The 23,335-nt window shown below is 45.3% G+C and overlaps 1 protein-coding gene across 2 annotated transcripts; it reads left to right on the plus strand.

Annotated features, from left to right (window-relative positions):
* The first annotated feature begins 137 nt into the window (after nt 1-137).
* Nucleotides 138-18,367, plus strand: LOC100074843 (alpha-aspartyl dipeptidase-like). 2 transcript variants are annotated; one of them, XR_486072.4, is made up of 8 exons: nt 138-289; nt 6,162-6,250; nt 7,221-7,295; nt 11,566-11,645; nt 13,773-13,946; nt 15,255-15,452; nt 17,076-17,158; nt 17,895-18,367. XR_486072.4 is itself a non-coding variant. In XM_001506361.6 (8 exons), exons 1-8 carry the CDS (start codon nt 186-188, stop codon nt 17,953-17,955), a joined length of 726 nt encoding a protein of 241 aa, XP_001506411.2. In that variant the 5' UTR covers nt 140-185; the 3' UTR covers nt 17,956-18,367. The 2 variants fall into 2 exon arrangements, 1 of the variants encoding a protein (XP_001506411.2); XM_001506361.6 differs by having other exon boundaries at nt 140-289; nt 15,255-15,314.
* Nucleotides 18,368-23,335: the final 4,968 nt, after the last annotated feature.

Genomic DNA, 23,335 nt, shown 5'->3' on the forward strand with positions numbered 1-23,335 from the left:
GGGGGGCGGGGCCTCGGGGCGCGCGGACCAATGGGAGACGAGGAAGCGGCGGGCGGGGCCGCGCCGGGGGGGGGCGGGGCCGGAGGGGCCCGGGCAGGCGGGAGCAATCGATGGCCGGAGGGCGGAGCGGGCAAGGACCGGCCGGGGTGGGACAGGACGGGGCGATCGGGGCTCTCGGGGCCGCCATGGCCGCCCCTCCGCGCCGTCTGCTGCTCGCCTCCAACTCCAGCCTGCACGGACAAGGCTACCTGGCCCACTGCGAACCGCAACTGCGGACCTTCTTCGGACCGTAAGTCTCCGCCCGGGGGCTTGGCCCGGTCGCTTTTCCTGGGGGTGGCCTCCCCCCAGCGCTTAGCACAGTGCCCCGCCCCCACGGACCGCTCACTAAGAATAATAATAACGGCGTTTGCTAAGCGCTTACTATGTGCAGAGCACTGTGCTAGTAATAATAATAATATTGGTACTTATTAAGCGCTTACTATGTGCAGAGCACTGTTCTAATAATAATGTTGATGTTTCTTAAGCGCTTACTCTGTGCAGAGTATTGTTCTAATAATAATGTTGGTATGTGTTAAGCGCTTACTATGTGCAGAGCACTGTTCTAATAATAATAATAATGTTGGTATGTGTTAAGCGCTTACTATGTGCAGAGCGCTGTTCTAATAATAATGTTGGTATGTGTTAAGCGCTTACTATGTGCAGAGCGCTGTTCTAATAATAATGTTGGTATGTGTTAAGCGCTTACTATGTGCAAAGCACTGTTCTAATAATAATAATAATGTTGGTATGTGTTAAGCGCTTACTATGTGCAGAGCGCTGTTCTAATAATAATAATGTTGGTATGTGTTAAGCGCTTACTATGTGCAAAGCACTGTTCTAATAATAATAATAATGTTGGTATGTGTTAAGCGCTTACTATATGCAGTGCTTTGCACATAGTAAGCGCTTAATAATAATAATCTTGGTATTTGTTAAGCGCTTACTATGTGCAGAGCGCTGTTCTAATAATAATGTTGATATTTCATATTTCTTAAGCACTTACTATGTGCAGAGTATTGTTCTAATAATAATGTTGGTATGTGTTAAGCGCTTACTATGTGCAAAGCACTGTTCTAATAATAATAATAATGTTGATATGTGTTAAGCGCTTACTATGTGCAGAGCGCTGTTCTAATAATAATGTTGGTATGTGTTAAGCGCTTACTATGTGCAGAGCGCTGTTCTAATAATAATGTTGGTATTTGCTAAGCGCTTACTATGTGCAGAGCACTGTGCTAATAATAATAATGTTGGTGTGTGTTAAGCGCTTACTACGTGCAAAGCACTGTTCTAATAATAATAATAATGTTGGTATGTGTTAAGCGCTTACTATGTGCAGAGCGCTGTTCTAATAATAATAATGTTGGTATGTGTTAAGCGCTTACTATGTGCAGAGCGCTGTTCTAATGATAATAATGTTGGTATTTGTTAAGCAGCGTGGCTCGGTGGAAAGAGCCCGGGCTTGGGAGTCAGAGGTCATGGGTTCAAATCCCGGCTCTGCCACTTGCCAGCTGTGTGACTTTGGGCAAGTCACTTAACTTCTCTGTGCCTCAGTTACCTCATCTGTAAAATGGGGATTGATTGTGAGCCCCACGTGGGACAACCTGATCTCCTTGTATCCCCCAGCGCTTAGAACAGTGCTCTGCACATTGTAAGCGCTTAACAAATACCAAGATTATTATTATTAAGCGCTTACTATGTGCAAAGCACTGCTCTAATAATAATAATTATAATGTTGGTATTTGTTAAGCGCTTACTATGTGCAGAGCGCTGTTCTAATGATAATAATAATGTTGGTATTTGTTAAGTGCTTACTATGTGCAGAGCACTGTTCTAATAATAATAATGCTTCATTCATTCATTCAGTAGTATTTATTGAGCGCTTACCATGTGCAGAGCACTGTTCCAATAACAATAATGTTGATATTTGTTAAGCACTTACTAGGTGCAGAGCGCTGTTCTAATGATAATATTAATGTTGGTATTTGTTAAGCGCTTACTATATGCAGAGCTCTGTTCTAATGATAATAATAATGATTCATTCATTCAGTAGTATTTATTGAGCGCTTACTATGTGCAGAGCACTGTACTAAGCGCTTAGAATGTACAAATCGGCAACAGATAGAGACAGTCCCTGCCCTTTGACGGGTTTACGGTGTAATCGGGGGAGACAGGCAGACAAGACAATGGCAATAAATAGGGTCGAGGGGAAGAACATCTCATAAAAACAATGGCAAATAAATAGAATCAGGGTGATGTACATCTCATTAAACAAAATAAATGGGGTGATGAAAATATATACAGTTGAGCGGACGAGTACAGTGCTGAGGGGATGGGAAGGAAGAAGGGGAGGAGCGGAGGGAAAGGGGGGAGAAGAGGGTTTAGCTGCGGAGAGGTGAAGGGGGGGTAGAGGGAGCAGAGGGAAAAAGGGGGGAGCTCAGTCTGGGAAGACCTCTCGGAGGAGGTGAGCTTTAAGCAGGGATTTGAAGAGGGGAAGAGAATTAGTTTGGCGGAGGTGAGGAGGGAGGGCGTTCCGGGACCACGGGAAGATGTGGCCCGGGGGTCGACGGCGGGAGAGGCGAGACCGAGGGACGGTGAGGAGGTGGGTGGCGGAGGAGCGGAGCGTGCGGGGTGGGCAGGAGAAAGAGAGAAGGGAGGACAGGTATTTGTTAAGTGCTTACTATGTGCAGCGCGCTGTTCTAATAGTAATAATGTTGGTATTTGTTAAGCGCTTCCTATGTGCAGAGCACTTGTTCTAAGCACTGGAGTAGCTACAGGGTTATCAGGTTGTCCCACGTGAGGCTCACAGGCTTCATCCCCATTTTGCAGATGAGGTCACTGAGGCAAAGTGAAGTGACTTGCCCACAGTCCCACAGCTGACAAGTGGCAGAGCCGGGATATCTGTTTATGACCCCAAAGTCAGGTGCAAGCAGTTCCAAATGGGCTGAATCTGTTACTTTGTGAGTCCTACTCTGCCAGAGTAGCGGCAGAGCAGCATGGAAAAAATACGAACGGAAGGAGCCGGGAGCCACGTGGACTAAAAAAGAGTGGAGTTTTGACTTGTACAGAAAAGAGTTTACAAATGAAACGGCTGTTCTCCCTCTCCCTTACACTGCCAGGCCTCTGTGAGACCTGGACTGGGTCTGACCTGACTGTGCCCCCCTCTAGACCATAATCTCCTTGTGGGCAGGGAGTGTGTCTGTTCTGTTCTTCTCTTCCAGGTGTTTGGTGCAGGGCTTCACACACAGTAAGTGCTCTCGGTAAAGCAGGGTGCCTAGAGAAGCAGCGTGGCTCAGTGGAAAGAGCCCGGGCTTGGGAGACAGAGGTCATGGGTTCGAATCCCGACTCTGCCCCTTGTCAGCTGTGTGACCGTGGGCAAGTCACTTCACTTCTCTGTGCCTCAGTTCCCTCATCTGTAAAATGGGGGTGAAGACTGGGAGCCTCACGTGGGACAACCTCATTCCACTGTATCTACCCAGCGCTTAGAACAGTGCTCTGCACATAGTAAGCGCTTAACAAATACCAACATTATTCATTCATTCATTCAATAGTATTTATTGAGCGCTTACTATGTGCAGAGCACTGGACTAAGCGCTTGGAATGTACAGATCGGTAACAGATAGAGACAGTCCCTGCCCTTTGACGGGCTTACAGTCTAAACGGGGGAGACGGACAGACTAGAAAAATGGCAATAAATAGAGGGGAAGAACATCTCATTAAAACAATAGCAAATAAATAGAATCAAGGTGATGTTCATCTCATTAACAAAATAAATAGGGTGATGAAGATATATACAGTTGAGCGGACGAGTACAGTGCTGAGGGGATGGGACGGGAGAGGGGGAGGAGCGGAGGGAAAGGGGGGAGAAGAGGGTTTAGCTGCGGAGCGGTGAAGGTGGGGGTAGAGGGAGCAGAGGGAAAAGGGGAGCTATTAGAGAAGCAGCACGCCTGAGCCGTTAGGACACGGGCCGGGCAGTCGGAGGGACGTGGGTTCCGGTCTCGGCTCCACCCCGCCTCTTCTGTGTGGCCTGGAGCGGGTCATTTCCCTTTTCTGGGCCTCGGTTGCCTCATCCGTGGGATGGGGATTGGGAGCGTGAGCCCGTTGTCCAACCCGATTGACTAGTATCTATCCCAGGGCTTACAACAGTGCTTGGCACATAATAAGCGCTTCACAAGAACCACCATAATAATCATGATAAATACGATCGAATGAGTGAATGAATTCCTTTCACGAATGAGAATTGGCCTCAAAAGGCAAATCAGTCAGTCAGTGGTATTTATCGGCGGGTTATTGTGTGCAGGGCACAGTACTGAGTGCTTGGGAGAGGAGTTGATAGACACTTTCTCTGCCAACGAGGAGCTAAAGGACTGAATAAGCTCCTCTCTGTTCTAATTCTAGTGCAGGGGCCTCTGCTCCCTAACAGGCGCTCAGTCTAAGAAGTTCTTAATGTGGCACCACTGGGAGTGAGATTCTGTAGAATAATCATAATTGTGCTATTTGTTAAGGGCTTATTGTGTGCCAAGTACTAAGCGCCGGGGTAGGTAGAAGATAATCGGATCCCACATGGGGTGCACCGTCTATGTAGGAGAGAGCATGGGGATTGAGTCCCCATTATCCAAATAAGGGAACCGAGGCACAGAGAAGTTAAGTGACTTGCCCGGGGACACCCAGCAGACGTGTGTCGGAGCCGGGATTAGAACCCAGGCCCTCCGACTCCCAGGCCCAGGCGCTTTTCCACCAGACCACACTACCCTTGCCCTTCATCCGCATTGCTGTGGGACTGGGAAGAGGAGGGGGGGAAATGGGAGGGCCCTCGAAAACCCTGGGATCACTTGGCTCCGTCTCGGCAGAAGCCGTCACCCCATCCCCCCCTTTCCAGTAGTAATGATAGTTGTTCAACGCTATGTGCCCAGCACTGTTCTAAGCGCTGGGATAGGTACAAGATAATCAGATGGGACACAGTCTCAGTCCTACCTGGGCCTCACAGTCTAAGTAGGAGGAAGAACGTGGCACAGAAAAGGCAGATTAGGCACAGAGAAGTTACACGATTCGTCCAAGATCACAGAGGTATTAGTGCTCTTCCCTACCCCCACAGCCCACCCTGGGCAAAAGAGTTAAGACGGACACCCTTGATCACCCGCTTCGGCACCGGTCTCCCGTCTCCTACTTCTTGAATTTAGCATCCACTCTCCGACAGCCCTTGCGAGAAGAAAACTTCAGATCGTATCAGAACCCCACAATCCACAAGCCTAGATATCTTTTGCACTGAAAGTGGCAGCTAATAACTATCTAGAGAAATAATCTCTAGCCATTCATTCATCCTCCCAGCTGACAGTGCCAAGTATCGGAATTGAACTTTTAACCCTCCGGTGGAGGATGGCTGGGTTCTTCCATATATCTGCAGGAGAGGAGTCTTTGAACTTTGATCGAAGGCTGTTACTTTCCTGAAAGATAATAGAGAAAACTTCATTTCTGCGGGCTTTATTTACTTGTGACGCGCTATGTTTCATTGAAGAGCGATGCTTTCATACAAGGTTTGCAAGCCTCTCAGATTCCATCAACTCTATCCGAGAGCTTCTGTCCAGAAACAGGATTTTATTGGTATTGGGGTAGAAGTCAGGGGAACATAGTTGAGAATTTACCCAATGAAGATCGCTCAGATGATTCCCAGGTGAAAAACAGCCTTTCTGGGATGACAGAACATCAGAGGGAGCCTGGGTAATGGAAATTTTGGTTATACAACCAAGTAGTGGCGAGCGTGATAATCCTTGGGCAAGTCATTTAACTTCTTGTCAAGCAGCAGTGCTTCTTGTAGAGCACTGTGCTAAGCCCTTGGGAGAATATGACACAACAGGGCCGGTAGACACATTCCCTGTCCACGGGGACCTTATGGTCTAGAGGGAGAATCAGTCATTAAAATAAATGAGGGATATGGACCTAAGTGCCGTGGGGCTGAGAGCGCGGGGAAGATAAAATGTCTCAGCGTTACAGATCTGAGTACATAGGTAATCCAGAAGGGAGAGGGAGGTGGAGGGAAAAGAAGGCTTAATCAGGGAAGGCTTCTAGGAGGAGATGTAGATGGTAGAAGAACATCTGACCAAAAAATTCTTTTTCTTCTTCAGAGAAGTGAAGAGAATCCTCTTTGTTCCTTATGCCTTGCACGACCGAGATGCCTATGCCAAGACCGTCAGAGAAAAGTTTGAAGCGTTAGGTAAAGACATCCACTGCTCCCCTGGTATTGCTCGCATATCTAAGGTTGTGTACTGAGCCCACTGACCGGTGTGTTGCGTGTCTGTATTTTGTTCCTTTCTGAGCTGAGATTATTGGCAGGAGTTCTCTTTACCTCACTTGGGAAGACTTGAAGAGAGAAAAGGAGAGGGGAATGAGAAAAAGTCGGAAAGGTAGACTGTAAGGTTGACCTTCTAGACTGCAAGTTCGTTGTGGGCAGGGGCCGTGTCTCCCAACTCTGTTCTACTGTTCTCTCCCAAATACTTTAGTACAGTGCTCCGCCCACAGTAGGCGTTCGATCAATACCGTTAATTGACAGAAACAGAGAGAGATAGAAGCCAGGATATGGAGGCCAAGTGATGAAGAGAGAGGGAGAAGAAGACAGAGGTTGAGCACTACAGTCAGAAGGAGGTGGAGAGAGGAACGGGCCCAAGTAGTCCCCCGACCAGAGACGCTTGGCCAACAGCGTCGGGAGGGGGATGCGGAAAACAGAAGCCACCACCGTCTCTGGCTGCCAGCGGATCCCGCAGCAGCTGTCCAGCGATGGACTTGAAGGTGACTCCTCGCTGAGCTGCTGTTGGAGCCGGCCCTGCAGGGAACCAACGGTGCAGCGACGATTTGCAGTGGCTGCTGCCCCCCGCCCCTGCCGCCGCCTCAAGCAGGAGCCCCGTGGGTAGTTCCAGCTGTCTGCCCGGTCACTTGACTCTTAGTTAACATTTGTGCTCATCCCGATGCAGGAGAGTTCTATTACCCGTGTAGAAAAGGTTTCCTGGGCTTTCAGTCCAGGATTGGTTAAGAGAGCAAGATGTTCTCAGTGTTGCAAAGGAACTTTCCGTTTCCTTCCCTCCTTTCTCCTCGCCAACTGCCAGGGGTAGGGATGTGTGTTTTGCTTTTCATTTAAATGGGGAGAGAATACCAAATATAAACAAATTAAATTCTGCTTCTATTTTAAGGATATGGACTAGACAGTATTCATGAGTCTTCTGATCCTATTGAAGCTGTGAGGAAATGTGAAGCAATATTTATAGGTAAGTTTCAGAGATTTTTATTTAAACGGTTCACACGTTTTTAATGTATAGTACCATACATTTAACACGCACTTAAACTTCTAGGATACACGTACTTAGTAAGGAGAGTACAAAATGGACTTTGAGGCTGACAAGGTTGTAAGATTAAGTGCTGGAATCAGAATTTGTTAACTCTTTAATAGATAAGCAGCAAAGCCTAGTGGAAAGAGCTTGGGTCTGGGAGTCAGAAGACCTGGATTCTAATTCCGGCTCTGCCAACCGCTTGCTGTGTAGCAAGTCACGTAACTGTGAAAGGGGGATTAAATTCTGTTCCCTCCTACTTAGACTGCGAGCCCCACGTCGGACAGGGACTCTGTCTAATCTGATAAACTTGTATCTACCCCAGTGCTTAGAAGAGTGCTTGACACATAGTAAGTGCTTAACAAATACCGCAAACCCCCCCGAAAAAACCCATAATGGTGTATTATATAAAATAATCTTGACCTGTGTCTCCTACACTCAAAATTCCAGTGGGATTTGTTTTTTCCTCTGTGTAAAATAACTTTATAGCAAATGTAAAATCCAAGACATCTTGTTTGGGAAAACTTCAATGAAAACTTTATATGTGTGTTAAAAATAATCGATGGTATTTATTTAGTGCTTACTGTGTGTAGAGCTCTAAGTGCTTGGGGGAGTACCACACAACAAAGTTGGAAGGCTCGTTCAACGTAAAAGCACAAAGTCTTAAAATTCAGGTACAGGCAGACCTCAGAGTTATGGTACAGTTGGCTACTAAACTGCATCAAATCAAAATGTTATAAATAAGAACCAACTTTCTTGTAGGAACAGTATTATTAATGGGGAATTGGTTCTTGAGCCATGTTTCAGCAGCGTAGCCTAGTGGACAGAGTGCAGGCTTGGGAGTCAGAGGACCTGGATTCTAATTCTGGCACCGTCACTTGCCTGCTGGATGACCTGAACAAATTACTTCTCTGAGCCTCAGTTTCCTCATCTGTAAAATGGGAATTCAATACCTGTTCCCCCTCCTACTTATATTGGGAGTCCCATATGGAGGAGAGAGACTGGATCTGACCCGATTACCTTGTATCTACCCCAGTGCTTAGAACAGTGTTTGATGCATAGTAAGTGCTTAACAAACAGCCTAATTAGTACTTAACTTCTCTGTGCCTCAGTGACCTCATTTGTAGAATGGGGATTAAGACTGTGAACCTCACATGGGACAACCTGATTACCCTATATCTACCCCAGCGCTTAGAACAGTGCTCTGCACATAGTAAGCGCTTAACAAATACCAACATTATTATTAGTATTATTACCGAAGTGATCCAGGATGGTTTACTTGATACACTATAACGGGGTATTAATGATCAACGAATTGATTTACATTAAGTGAGTAGGTTAGCTGACCTACTTCAGTGAAAATAAAATGGACTGTGTCACAGGTAATTCTCAGTTATCTGTAAATAGCTGGTCAGCATATAAAGGTGGAGGAAACATCATTGAAATTAGCTCTTTTCTCCCCCAGTTCCATGCTTCTAGAGCAGGGAGGCATCTTTGAAAAACCAGAAAATGAAAATCATTGCTTATATTGTGAGCCTTATGAGATTCTGTCTGACCTAAGTATCTTGAATAATAATAATGGCATTTGTTAAGCGCTTACTATGTACCAGACACTGTACTAAGCACCAGGGTGGACACAAGCAAATCGGGCTGGACATGGTCCCCGTCTCATGTGGGGCTCACATTCTCAAGCCCCATTTTACAGAGGAGGTAACTGAGGCACCATAAAGTGAAGTAATAATGATTATGGTATCTGTTAAGGGCTTACTATGTGCCAAGCACTGTTCTCAGCACTTGGGTAGATACAAGGCAATCAGGTTGAACACAGTCCCTGTCCTACGTGTGGCTCACAGTTTCAATCCCCATTTTACAGATGAGGTAACTGAGGCACCGAGAAGTTAAGTGACTCTGCCCAAGGTCCCAGAGCAGACAAGTGGCAGAGCTGGGATTAGAACCCACGACTTCTGATTCCCGAGCCTGTGCTCTTGCCACTAGGCCATGCTGCTTCTCATGACTTGCCAAAGGATACGCAGTGACTTGCCCAAGTGACTTGCCCAAGGTTACACAGCAGACGAGAAGTGGAGTTGGGATTAGAACCTATGACCTTCTGACTCCCCGGCCCTTGCTCCATCCAGTACGCCAGGCCTATATGTACCCCAGGGCATTGGGCAGTGCTTAATGCCACAATTAGTCTTATTATTACTTCACTTCTCGGTGCCTCAGTTACCTCCTCTGTAAAATGGGGATGAAGAACATGAGCCCCACGTGGGACAGGGACCGTGTCCGGCCCGATTTTTAACTGGTTTTTAACTTTGCTTCTTTAAACTACTTTTCTTGGGAATGCTTTTTTCCAGAAGCTTGATACAGGCAGTTATCTGTCGTATTTGAAAACGACACCACGAAAGGCCGAGTTGGCCCGTGAACACGGCAGTGTCTGAAGGAGTCGGCGGGGGGAGAAGGGACCCCCGCGAGGCACCTGCAGACAGCCATTTTTACACCGTCGTGTTCACTGGGTGCTGCAATTGATGCTGTTTTAACTTCAGCTCTTTGTCTCATATCATCTCGAAGCTCGTACTCAAAAATGACCCTCTTCCCTGCGATGCACCCACTCCGCTGCCTCTTTGAAACTCTGATCTTTTTAGCCGGGAAACCGTATCATCTGTGCTCTAAAATGGTTCCTCCATCCCCGTTGCTTCTGATCGCCCCAACAAAACACATCTTTTATGTGATAATTGCTTACTCTGTGCCGAGCAATCAGGTCAGGCACCATCCCTGTCCCTCCTGGAGCTCGCAGTCTAAGTAGGAGGGGGAAGCCAGAATTCTTGCAAATCATGAGCCTCGTATTCAGGTTTAAAGTCCGTTTCTTCGTTGGAAGAACAGCTGAGTTTAGCAAAAGAGTATCAGCCTACCTAAGAACCTTGCGAAGTTCATGAGACTGTAAGGTAGAGTTCATTTTACATTGGGCCATAAAAATCTTATCATCTCTACTGGTTGGTGAAGTTGGAGGTTTGGGCTATCTAGTGCCCTATCTGAGGCGTAGGTTAATGGATGCCTATCAGATTTTTCTCGTCTTATGTTGCCTAGTCCAAGTGCTCTATGAATAGGGTATGGATTTTTCGGGTTAAAGAAACATAGTTCACATCAAGCAACCTCCCCTCTCGCCATCCCTCCCGGCTGCGATAGTCATCGTCTTTTTGCCCTCTGGAATTCCTGCCAGGAATCGTCTGCTGCCTCTCCCAACACTGTGGGCCTGAGCCACTCACACGCTTATTGAGTGACCGCGGAGTCGGGAAGGTAGGACTTGGTGAGACATAATTGAGAAACGGCGCGGCCTACGGAAAGAGCCGGGCCTGGGAGGCAGAGGACCTGGGTTTTAATCCCGGCTCTGCCAATTGCTGGCGGTGTGACCACGGGCAAGTCACTTGGTTTCTCTGCACCTCAGTTTCGTCCACTGTAAAATGGGGATGACACCCTCCTACTTAGACCGTGAGCCTCGTGCGGGACGGTGACTGTGACTGACAGCGTGGCTCAGTGGAAAGAGCCCGGGCTTGGGAATCAGAGGTCATGGATTTGAATCCCGGCTCTGCCACTTGTCAGCTGTGTGGCTGTGGGCAAGTCACTTCACTTCTTTGGGCCTCAGTTACCTCATCTGTAAAATGGGGATGAAGACTGTGAGCTTCACATGGGACAACCTGATGACCCTGTATCTCCCCCAGCACTTAGAACAGTGCTCTGCACATAGTAAGCAATTAATAAATACTAACATTATTATTATTATTATTATTAATTAACTGTACCTATATCTACCCAAGCACTTGGAATAATGCTTGGCACAAAGTAAGCACTGAACAAATATAAAATAAAACAAACTCTTCTGAAATCTCACTTCTGAAAGGTCTTTCCCAGATTCCTTTCTCTTCTCCCAAGGTCATATCCTCCCAGTGAGCTTCTTGGTGTTTTTCCACTCACAAACTCTTATCAGACATTCATACCAATCGATTTACATACCCTACTATTTGAGCCAGCGTGTGAGTTTACGTCTGTCTCGTCTCTCTGGGGGCAGGGATAAGGGTTTCCACCATTTTGGTGTTGAATTCTCTTCCCAGAGTTCAGTCCTCCGTGCACAGTAAATACTATTGATCGATTGATTTGATTCAATCGCTATTGGGAACTAGCAGTTAAGGTATTATTGCTTTGTCTCTCTTCACAGGTGGCGGTAACACTTTCAGACTTCTGAAAACTCTCTACGACAATAATTTGATCCCAGAGATTAGGAAGAGAGTCTTGCAGGTAACTTCATTAGTCAATCACTTTGGTAGAATTAAGTCATTTGTGGACCTTTGGGCACGTATTCCTTAAATATCCGCCCTTCCTTCAAACGTAAAAATGCAGTTCAGTCAGTTCTTCTGTGATATGCGTTTTCATTAGCTATTTTGGCTAGAATGAAACTGAAAAACTTGGGAACTTGGGAACAGCATGGATCTGTGGGAATAATGGGGTTCACGTTGGTGCAAGTAGATTAAGCGGTTGGAAGAAACAGGCACAGTGTGTGTCATATCAGTTCAAGGTATGAGAACTACAATGCAATTTTCACATAACATCAGGTTCTACAAGAACACTATGACCCTGCTCTAGCAGCATTGAATTTAACTGGTTTAATGTATTCCTGGAAGCAGTTACTCTTCCAGAGAATGGAAATGCATTGTAGCCATGAAATCCAACAAGTTAGGTTATTGACACTTTAAAGACTTTATCAGAAAAACCGTGTGATGATATAAATCATTGAATTGATTCCTGTCTCAGAAGATGGAAAGATTACAGGGAGTTTGGGAGGAATTCATATCACCTGTCGTCAGATTCCGTGACAAGGAAGGAAGGAAGTCTGGGAGCCAGGCAGACCTCTCCCCCGTCCCACTTTTTAAGGAGCAATTACTGCCACCCAGGGCTCCTTGCAGACCCAACCTCAAGGAGGCTGGGGCTCTAAGAATAATAATAATAATGTTGGTATTTGTTAAGCGCTTAATATGTGCAGAGCACTGTTCTAAGCGCTGGGGGAGATACAGGGTCATCAGGTTGTCCCACGTGAGGCTCATGGTCTTCATCCCCATTTTACAGATGCGGTCACTGAGGCCCAGAGAAGTGAAGTGACTTGCCCACAGTCACACAGCTGACAAGTGCCGGAGCTGGGATTCGAACCCGTGACCTCTGACTCCCAAGCCCGGACTTTTTCCACTGAGCCACGCTGCTTCAAGAAGCCCACCGCAAGCTCCCCAAGGCACTCTGCCTTGCTAGATCATAAACTGCTTGTGGGCAGGAATCCTGTCTCCCAAGTGCTTAGTAGAGAAGCAGCGGGGCTCAGTGGAAAGAACCTGGGCTTGGGAGTCAGAGGTCATGGGTTCTAATCCCGGCTCTGCCACTTGTCAGCCGTGTGACTTTGGGCAAGTCACTTAACTCCTCTGTGCCTCAGTGACCTCATCTGGAAAATGGGGATTGAGACTGTGAGCCCCATATGGGATGACCTGGTTACCTTGTATCCCCCTCAGCGCTTAGAACAGTGCTTGGCACATAGTAAGGGCTTAACAAGTACCATCATTATTATTACTATGTGTGACCTAGGGCAAAGTGGCTTTCACTTCCCTGAGCCTCAGTTTCCCAGTCCCGGATCTGCCACTTGTCAGCTGTGTGACTGTGGGCAAGTCACTTCACTTCTCTGTGCCTCGGTTACCTCATCTGTGAAATGGGGATTAAGACTGTGAGCCTCACGTGAGACAACCTCATTTCCCTGTATCTACCCCAGCGCTTAGAACAGTGCTCTGCACATAATAAGCGCTTAACAACATTATTATTATTTAAGTGGGGATTAAGACTGTGAGCCCCATATGGGACCGGGACTATATCCAACCCGATTTGCTTGTGTCCACCCCAGTGCTTAGTACGGTGCCTGGCACACAGTAAGTGCTTAACAAATACCATGTTTATTATTATAATCATTATTATTATAAGAGCCTGCAAATTAATGTAGATGCAAGAGAAGAACCAGTAAACCCATTTAAGGATACCAAAGGCAAATAGCCGACAAAAATTTAAAAGATATACAAAAATATACCCAAAAGAGATGTCCAAAAGTGCTCTTGAGTTTGGGAGTGGCAGAGTGACTGGAGCCAGGACAGATTAATCCAGAAGTGCCTCATGGAGGGAAAGTTCTAATAGTTCTGAAGGAGGAAAGGGACACAGTTACATTGATATTGTAGGTGGGGTAATGACACAAATTTGAGAGCTCTCGGTGGGTAGGACGTTGTTTTTACATGGATATTGTAAGTGGGGTGATGACCCAAATTGGAGAGCGGTTCGTATAAGATGACAAGGTTTGCTTGGCTGTGACAGACTGTTTACTGACAAGGTTTTTGTAAATTTCAGGCAGGTGTTCCATATATGGGGTCTAGTGCTGGAACAAACGTAGCAACCGCCAGCATCAGCACAACCAATGATATGCCCATCGTCTTCCCTCCTTCATTAGAAGCTCTTGGATTTGTCCCTTTTAACATCAATCCCCACTATCTGGATCCAATCCCCGGCAGCACACACATGGGGGTAAGTCCCACGTCAGTTTGAAGTGGAGATTTTTCGTCCAATATAATAAAATATAGATTTTGGCTTATGCAACCAATTGGACTGTAGCATGGTCCGGTATTTATTTTCCTGAAGGGCAGGGAAGAGAAGGTGGAGCCTGGGGACATTTGGAGAGGGAAGTTTACCCCTCCCAAAAAGCAGAATAATGGTAATTATTCCTGCCTTCCCGCTGCTAAATGCAGACTGGGGAAAAGGGAGCTAAAGCAGCTGGAAAGGTTGTAACGCTCTTAATAGCAAAAGTATGCATCGAGTGGCTATTATGTGCAAGCTACACTGATCGTGATAAAAGAGCATTGAAGTTCAAAGCACAGATATAATTTGAAGCATAAAAACCAAAAAATGGGATTATTCCTGGAAGAGCATTCTGTTCCTATAGACAGATGTACATCTCAAAATGAGTGAGTCTCTGTTTGAGCATTCACGGTCACACACGTTTGAGACCAGGATGGACCGTTGTCTAGACTGTAAGCTCATTGTGGGCAAGGAATGTGTCTGTTACATTGTTCTTTCCCAAGCGCCTCAATGCAGTACTCTGCACACAGTGAGCGCTCGATAATTACTGCTGATTGACAGTAATCTTTAGTTTCCAGGGACAGTTGAAAGTGAACTTTAGAATAGTGCTTGACACATAGTAAGCGCTTAACAGTTACCATAAAAAACTGAATAACATCAACAGTAGGGTTATTTACTTTTTTTTTTAATTGGAACCTCTTTCGGAAGGGCCTCAGGTTGAAGGCTTCAGATTGCCTTGGTGTAGAATTGCAGTGAGCAACCGTTTCGTACCTCTAAGGTCCACTGAATCCAACTGTTAACTTCCTTAGGCCAGATTTTTTCCCAGAGGCCCTGACTGCCTGACTGGCTCCAAAATGCCTGCATCCAACACTGGTAATATAATTTTGGCACACCTCAGAGGACCGAGAAAGATGTCTATGTTAAGGTCTTTATGGGCAGGGAATTTATTTGCCAGCTCTGTTGTGTTGTACTCTCTCAAGCCCTCAGTACTGTGCTCTGCACACAGTAAGCGCTTAATAAATACCATTGATGATGCTAAGGAGAAAGAAAAGCAAGAGGATATGTCCTCTATAGCACCCAAAACCCCCCAAAGTAACTGGAGTGATACGGGTATTTAGCACAAATACCGAAATACTAACACCTTTATTTTCTGGAGCGTTGCAACTTTGTTAGAATGGGATTTTTCTCGGCAGAAAACTTGAACCTGTGTAAAAACTGCCTTTTTTTCAATTAAGCTATTTTCCCTCTCTCTTTTAGGAGACACGTGAGGATCGTATTCGCCAATTCCACGAGGAAGCCAACACCCCTCCTGTATTGGTAGTATTTCTTTCCTCTTAAGAAGCTGAAGGCAGCAGTGTTCTCCTAGCACCGATCTAAAATTAAAGGGTGGAGACTCAAAGCTGGAATAGTCGGTACCCTGGGTCGGCCCTGCCCTTGATTCTCCCACTTTTTCAGGTGCACAGCTTGACTTTTCTTTGCCTTTTCCTCTACCCTTCTTCTTGGTTTTCCTTCCCACTCCAGTTCAAGGAGGGAAAATTCAGGAGTGCCTCCTGTTTAATTTTATTTCAAAGGTCACCAGCATTTGAATATTAATGGGAATGGAAGGTTGAAGGGGAGAAACTGGAGTGTTGAGAAGTTGGAGAGGGTAAAGTTCAATCAATCGGTGGTATTTATTGAGCACTTACTGCATGCAGAGCACTAAGTACTTGGGAGAGTAATAATAGTGCACCTCAGTGGAAAGAGCCTGAGCTTGGGAGTCAGAGATCATGGGTTGTAATCCCGCTTCCGCCACTTGTCAGCTGTGTGACTTTTGGCAAGTCACTTCACTTCTCTGAGCCTCAGTGACCTCAAGTGGAAAACGGGGATGAAGACCGTGAGCCCCACATGAGACAACCTGATTACCTTGTATCCCCCCAGCGCTTAGACCAGAGCTTCGCACATAGTAAATGCTTAACAAATGCCATCCTCATCATTAATAATGGTATCTGTTAAGCGCTTACTATGCACCAGGCATTGTACTAAGCGTTGGGGTGGATAGAAGTAAATTGGGTTGGACACAGTCCCAACCCCCATTTTACAGATGAGGTAACTGAGGTCCAGAGAATTGAAGTGACTTGCCCGAGGTCCCCAAGCAGATAAGTGATGGAGCCGGGATTAGAATTCATGACTTTGTGATTCCCGAGCCAGTGCTCTACCCCCTAGGCGGTTCTGTTTCTGATGGCTTCCAGCGGACGACTCGATCCTTATAAATCTGCTTCCTCAAGGGTCCCACTCTCAGAAAGCCCATGGGAATCTGCCCAGCATTGGGTGGTGGGAGCGTGACCCTGAGTAGTTCCCCCTTCCCCTCAGCACTGTGCTCATTTGTCTATATTATTTATTACCCTATTTACTTTGTTAATGAGGTGTACATTCCCTTGATTCTGTTTATCTTGATAATGTCGTCTTGTTTTTCTTTTGTTCTCTGCTGTCTCCCCCAGTTAGACTGTGGGCCTGTCACTGGGCAGGGATGGTCTCTCTCTCTGTTGCCGAATTGTCCATTCCAAGTGCTTAGTGCATTGCTCTGCACATAGTAAGGGCTCATTAAATACTATTGAATTGAATAGTGCACTGAGCAGCCGCTGCCTGAGGGTGCTGCACTGAATGCCCACCAGCTAAATGCGTTGAGCTCTTACTGATTTCAGTGCACCTGCCCGAGCGTCCACTGGCTGCTGTGTACTATACTGACCATCCACCGACGGCCAGAAAAGTTACTTGCCCAGGGTCCCACAACACAGGTGGCTCCCAAATTTTATGCTGTACTAGGCCACGCTGTCTCCTAAAATGGCCACACTCCTTACGCCCCCAAATGGGTTATTGAACCAACTCATCTTAAACACCATGGCCACGGAACATCATTCTATTTGTCCGGTGCGAGAACCAGCATCTCAGCATCACTCAACAGGGCACAGAGAACCTTGGGCGTGAACAGAGACAGCCCACACTGCAAATCACTTTCCAGTTACAAACCAACAAGCCCTAACTGGTCCAAAAGCAGAGGTCACATTCACTGAAGTATTTATTTATTTTTTTGGATAAAAGGGTTTACGTGAAGGATCCCTGTTGCTGGTGGAAGGAGACAAAGCAACTCTTCTTGGAAGAACCAAAGCTCGGCTCTTTATGAGGTAAAAATAACCTTGCTTTCAGGGGACTTGTAGTCTTGGACATTTTGTGCGTGCAAGTAACGGAAGGGTTTGGTCACAAAGGTAACTTCAGACTTCTGCAAATGCCTGGAGATCTTAACCGCCACACAGGCCAATTAGCGAGTGGAAAATTCCCCCCATCACGTGGGCACGCATTACCTTGGCACCTCACTGTCTTCTTGCTCTGAATAGAACCTCCCAATAGGCCATCCCTCTGTGGCCAGTATCAAAAGTTATCTAGTAAGTGCTTATTCAAGCCAAAGAACTGTAATAAAGGCACTCGTAATCTGGGGGAGAAAAAAGGAAGTCACAAAGGAAAAAATTCCTCTCCGGATTTTCACCGACTGAAATTGTCAGATGCCGGTGTGCGGGAAAATCGTAGATTCCACAGAGGCCTAGAGAGATGGAATTCAAATATTTCATTGAAAATTCAGAGGTGCTTGTCATGTTTGATACAGAGCAGTTTTTGTTTTGCCATTAAACTCATTAGCGTCCTCCCAGCCCCCACTCAGCATTTTAACTTTAAAACAAATCAGGGCATCGTACACCAGTTCCGTTATACATGTAGTAGGGCCTCTGCACAAACTGCCCAATCAAGCAGTTTAGGCTGGTAATGTTTCTTTGAAACCACTAAGTGCGAGCAGCATTCTAATAACGTTGCATTAATATATTAATGCCTTGTAATCGTCTTACCGCCGTCTTCTGGTTTTGAAACTAGGGGCAAAACACCAACGGAGCATGAGCCTGGAACAGATTTCAGTTTCCTGCTGAAGATCTAGAAACCAAAGTCACAGCTGAAAGAAAAAAAAAAAGCCACCACAAAGATGACTAAAGGGGAACGTGGAAATAATCAATTTGATTTATTTTTATAAGTTTAATCACAAATGGATGTAAGGGTGGGAGTAGGGGAATGAATCTCTCCATCGAGGTAGAGAAGCACAGTGTTAAAGATTTGTTCTGATCTTTGGGGAAATACAGGCCCCCGGGCAGATACATTACAATAAATCCTTGGTTACGGTTAAGTGCCGGCTGCGATGTAGAGGTTTTGCGCACTGATTTTTATTCTTTTTCATAACCCGACACAAGAAGTAGCAGAGAGACACTATAGAGGCTTGCTTTACACTTTCTTGGTATGACAGTGTTTATTTTGTGACTTTAGAGTGCCACTATAAAGTTACCTTTAAATGAAAATATGCAGTGATCCATTTCCCGCCTGTCACTCTACCGTCCGCTACTGCAACAATTATCACTCTGACCTCAAGCCATGAACTAAAGAAAATAACACATCCAGTTTTTTATTAGATTCAAACCCACTTGTTATATACAAAGCTAACTTAATCGTTTTATGTACAAAATATTGTGCATTCTTAAACTGTTAGATTACAAATTTGGAGGGACTAAAAAAGTGCAAAAGTTTTAGAGTATTTTCCAATCATGCTGTACAGAAACAAATCAAACATTTAGCTCATATACACACACTTAAAATTATTAGAACAAGTATTAAAATGACACATACCATACATAATTAAAGCATAACGAAGGGGGAAAACGTATTGCACAAGGCTAACGGCGACTTCATAACAATGACTTGAAGGGTCTCAATCAAAATTCAGTATAGTACAGTCACACTTCACAACTTAAACCTGCTTGACTTCGAAGGCTTTTGGGGGCATAAAAAAACATTTAGTCACAATTGCACGATTCAAAAATGAACATAAATAAGGCTTTAGAGTTCTTTTTCCCTCCAATTTCAATATTGGGAAATTAAGCAAGTGTTGAGGCACGTTTTATGCAGTTTTTAAACTCAAAATATTTCTAAGCTTTTCTATAAAGATGACATCACTGAATCTCCCTGCTCCTTCTGCTGGTAGTTCTGCTGGGATACGCTATTAGAGCGCAGAAATACGTTATCAAAACAAACGTGTAACACTCATTTTAATTTCAGTGGCTTGATAGGAGGGAACAGATTAAGTCTGTAGGCAAAATGATGATTTTGGCAAGGCATCCTGACCTGCAGTAGAGCTGAAGTCACGTCCCTCACATCTGGATCCCAGACAGATTAATAATTGCAATCAATCAAGTACCATCTGCATGGAATCACTTCTAGAACAGTGATTCTCTCTGGAAAAGTTGTCCCGTGACCCCAGCAAATGCTACGTGCCCACTTTCTCCCCAAAAATGTGCTCAAGGAAGCAGAATTACTGAATCTATCTCTCGCTGGCTGGAAAGAACCTAGTCAGTCAATAGGATTTACTGAGCACTTACTGTGTGCAGAGCGCCTGGGAAAGAACAATAAAACGTTACCTGCCCACGACGAGTGTACAGTCTAGGCAGGTGATTGGGTATTTTTCATTTTTGGGAAAGGGCCCAGGCAAACCCGCCAAGAATATGCCTGCTGATCGCTCACGGAAAACTTCACCTAACTGAAAGAAACAAAGTAGAAGAATTTAGATTTTAGAGGAGTAAGTGAATTCCCAACAATGGGATCTTGTTGAAATTCTCTCCAGATTCCTAAGAAGGCAGGAGAAATGGAGAGTGGGTAACTTCAGCAAGTGGGTGGATGAAAAGGAAACTGGAAGCAAGTTTGTCTCCTCAATCCCTAATCAAAGGGCTCGTGGCAGCAGGTGGTCAGTTCTGGGCAGAAAACCCCCAGAATCTGACCAAAAGTCAACTTGGATTTCTCCAGAATGCAAAAGCAGAGAAATAGGGCTGACTGAATTGGCTCTTGGCTACCCTAGCAGAAAACAGGAGATAAAAAAAAAATTCTTCTAGTAGCAAATGGGTTTAAATTTTAATTCTGAGTTCCACAGAAAAGAGAAGTTGAAGTTCTAAATTGCCTTCAGAGATTCACCTTAGAGGCCCAAATGGGGATCATTTCTAAGTTCTCCTTTTTCTTAAATTATAAAAAAAAAATTCTTCTAGGAGAAAATGGGTTTAAATTTTAATTCTGAGTTCCACAGAAAAAAGAAGTTGAAGTTCTAAATTGCCTTCAGAGATTCACTTTAGAGGCCCAAATGGGGATCATTTCTAAGTTCTCCTTTTTCTTAAATTCTAAAATTCTCCCTTTCCTGCTGCAAGGTCTCCTGCCTCCCATCACTAATGATTACTTGTCTTTTGATAGTAGAGAACTGATCCCCTCTACTTTCAAAACCATGTGGGAACTTAGGAAGAAAAATAACCTGCCAGATCTCTTTCAAACTGAGCGGGTGAGTGTCTGGAAAAGAGCATATTTGTGAATTCTGTATGAACTCAGGAATTAGCTTTCCTTAGAAGCATTTTAAACCAAAATCACTGGCAATTGCAAATACTCGATAGCTCATGAAGGAAAACATTTTTCTACTTGAATCTTAAACACCTCAAGATTCCTCAATATTGTATTTAGTTATCCTCCTCTATTCTTCTAAGAAAAAAAAATCAGGCTCCTCAAACACATTCCAGGATCCATGACGTTTCTTGGCCTTTGCCCTTTTAAGCCTGAAGGACATACCCACAATGTGGGCAACTTGACAGTGAGACTCCCTTAGCTGAGTGAACTATTTTCAACTCGGGAATTTTCACTTTTTTAAAAAATAAAATGAGTAAATACTGATTTCCATGATGTTCATGAACAGATCAATACTAAAAAGGATGGAAATCAAATGGCCTCCAATTTTAGGCCTAAAATCCTGCGGAATGCTGATAGTTTTAAGACACGTACAAGCTGCAGCCAAAGCAACATCTGATTGCTTTGATTTTCAGCCTACTATTTCAGCCTACTATTCGTAGGCCACGTCTAACTACACCCAACCCTAGGGCTTTGAATCTAAGAGGTACAGAGTAGTGCAAATTGGCTACCACCACCGACATCACGGCATCCTGCGGATCAGAGAATACAGGCAGTTTTTGAGCTGCTCTTACACGTTGGTGATCAGTGCGAGACTAACACAGCACCCGAAGGGAAATTTGGTTCTGTTAAACAAGGGGGGTCCGTCCAGCCTGGCACGCTAGGACTGGCTCCAGCTTGGCCTTCTTTCCCCTGCCTGTGCCCGTGAACAGAAAGCCCTGGGCCTCAGACAGCCCCACACTGGCAACCGATTCCTCCAACCCACATGTGCCCCTCTCTGGCCTAACGACTCCCCCAGCAACCACAACAGACAACTCCGCGTGCCTGTGAGGCCTCGGCTGATCCTTCAGTCCAGTGACAGAATTTATTTGGGAATGCATCAACGCCTCATCATTAACATCCAAAAAACAGGGAGGACGAAACCCCTCAGAAAACATGCAGGTTAAAAGACTGGGAAGTCTCGACCCTTTTTCTTGCATCGAGCAGTGCAGAAACGTTTAGAGATGAGCGAAGCCTGGAGAGGACGCACCTTTTATAACCATCGCCGACGAGAGGGCGGGACTCAAGAAAAGTCAGGCTTAGCTTAAAAAAGTTGGCCATGCCCAAGTGAGAATTCTAAGAGAATCGGAAAACACTATTCACTGACTGATCACCCTGGGCTTTCCACCATCAGATGCCTCCACTCCGTGACTCTGGCGTGTGAAGGAAAATGTCGGTTAAATGCCTCTAAGGGCCACTTAAAAAGATTTTTTAGCTGAAGGATTTTGTGCTGAAGGATGGGAAGAGCTGGACCCAACCCAGATCCTAGCCAGTGGATCAATTCAGCACCTGGAGAAGGCCGTCTGGAGGGAGAAAAGGGACTGAACTGTTTCTCGAGAAGGAAACACGATTTAACGGTTGAGAGGGCAGACCGGGATTTAAAACCAACAACTGTAAATCTAGTTGCCACCGTTCCAGACGGGGGTGTGGTAGATGGCAGTGAGAACCAGCTGGAAGGTAAAGAGTCTAACCGGGCTTCGGGAGAACAAAACAAGCACCATCTTCAGACAACGCCTTCCCCAATATACATAACTGCATTTTAACTTCAGGTGGGGAAGGATAAAAATCTATAAACACCGATGAGCATCTATTTGGAGATTTGGTGAGGCAAGGTGCTACCCATCACGAGAGTTCTGTATTGGCAATGCAAAATAAAATGAGTGGCATTTGTTATGCATTGATGTGCCAAACACTGTGCTGAGCACTGGGGTAGATACAAGAAAATTAGGTCAGACACAGTCTTGCCCAAGGCCTGGCTGACTGCCACTGTTTGACATCAAATCAAATACTAAATCCATTATTTCCCTGTGGCTACTCCTGTTGAGATGAAATGAATGGGATACTGGGGCATGATTGAACCCGACTCTAATTGAAGAAGTAGACAAATCGCCTTAAGAGGGCTGGGACTCAGTCACTGCCAACTAATTGCACGTTCAGAGATCGTTTTCATGGGAATTAACTAGAAACAGTTCATAGCCTGCCTAACCTGTGCTCTGGGAAACACAAAGCCAGGTTTCCTCTCCAGGGCAGATAATGAGGGACTGGGACCCAAGAGATAAATTCTTACTACGTCTTTACCGTATTGCTTTTCCAGTCACAAATAATTAAAATCTATCCCCTCCCTGTCCGATGATGAACGGCATTAAGGCAGCCGTGATGTGGATCCAGATTGTTGTTGACCATACGAAGTTTCCAATAGGTTTGGCCCGACCCAGGTGTTAGGGGTGGGCTTAACTACGTCTGGTTTTATTTTAAAAGACACTTTGGGCTTTCAAATGTGACCTATTTATTCCTTGGTTCCCAACCTCAGTTGGTCCACTTAAAACTGACAGAAAACCTGGTTTGGGGACCTGAAAATCAACCCCGCTTACATGGTTTCTTCCTTCTATCAAAGAAGTCCGATCTGAAATTGAGTTTGGGACTCTCTGGTCGGTGTCACTCTAAAGCCTGAAAAAAGGGAAGGCTCACCTGAACTGTGGTAGCTGATTTTGAAATTACAGTAATTAGCTGGGAGAAGTTCTATAGCAGCCTGGTGGACAACATCCATATCAACCAAAACACAGCAGCATTTGATGTTTATAATATGTGTATACGTGAATATTCACGTGTAAAGTTGGGAATTAAAATTCTGTCGCATTTCTAGGTCTGGTTAGAATCGACAGCCTCTTTGGCCAATATATTTCCGAAGGTTTTCTTTTTATTAATTACTAAACTAAGTAGGAGCAGTATTCCAGCAACATCCGTCTTTTAACTGTAAAACCCTGTTTCCTGTCTCCTAGGGCAGATAAATTAAAAAT

Source organism: Ornithorhynchus anatinus, chromosome 7, assembly GCF_004115215.2.
Source record: "Ornithorhynchus anatinus isolate Pmale09 chromosome 7, mOrnAna1.pri.v4, whole genome shotgun sequence".
Lineage (NCBI taxonomy): Eukaryota > Metazoa > Chordata > Mammalia > Monotremata > Ornithorhynchidae > Ornithorhynchus > Ornithorhynchus anatinus.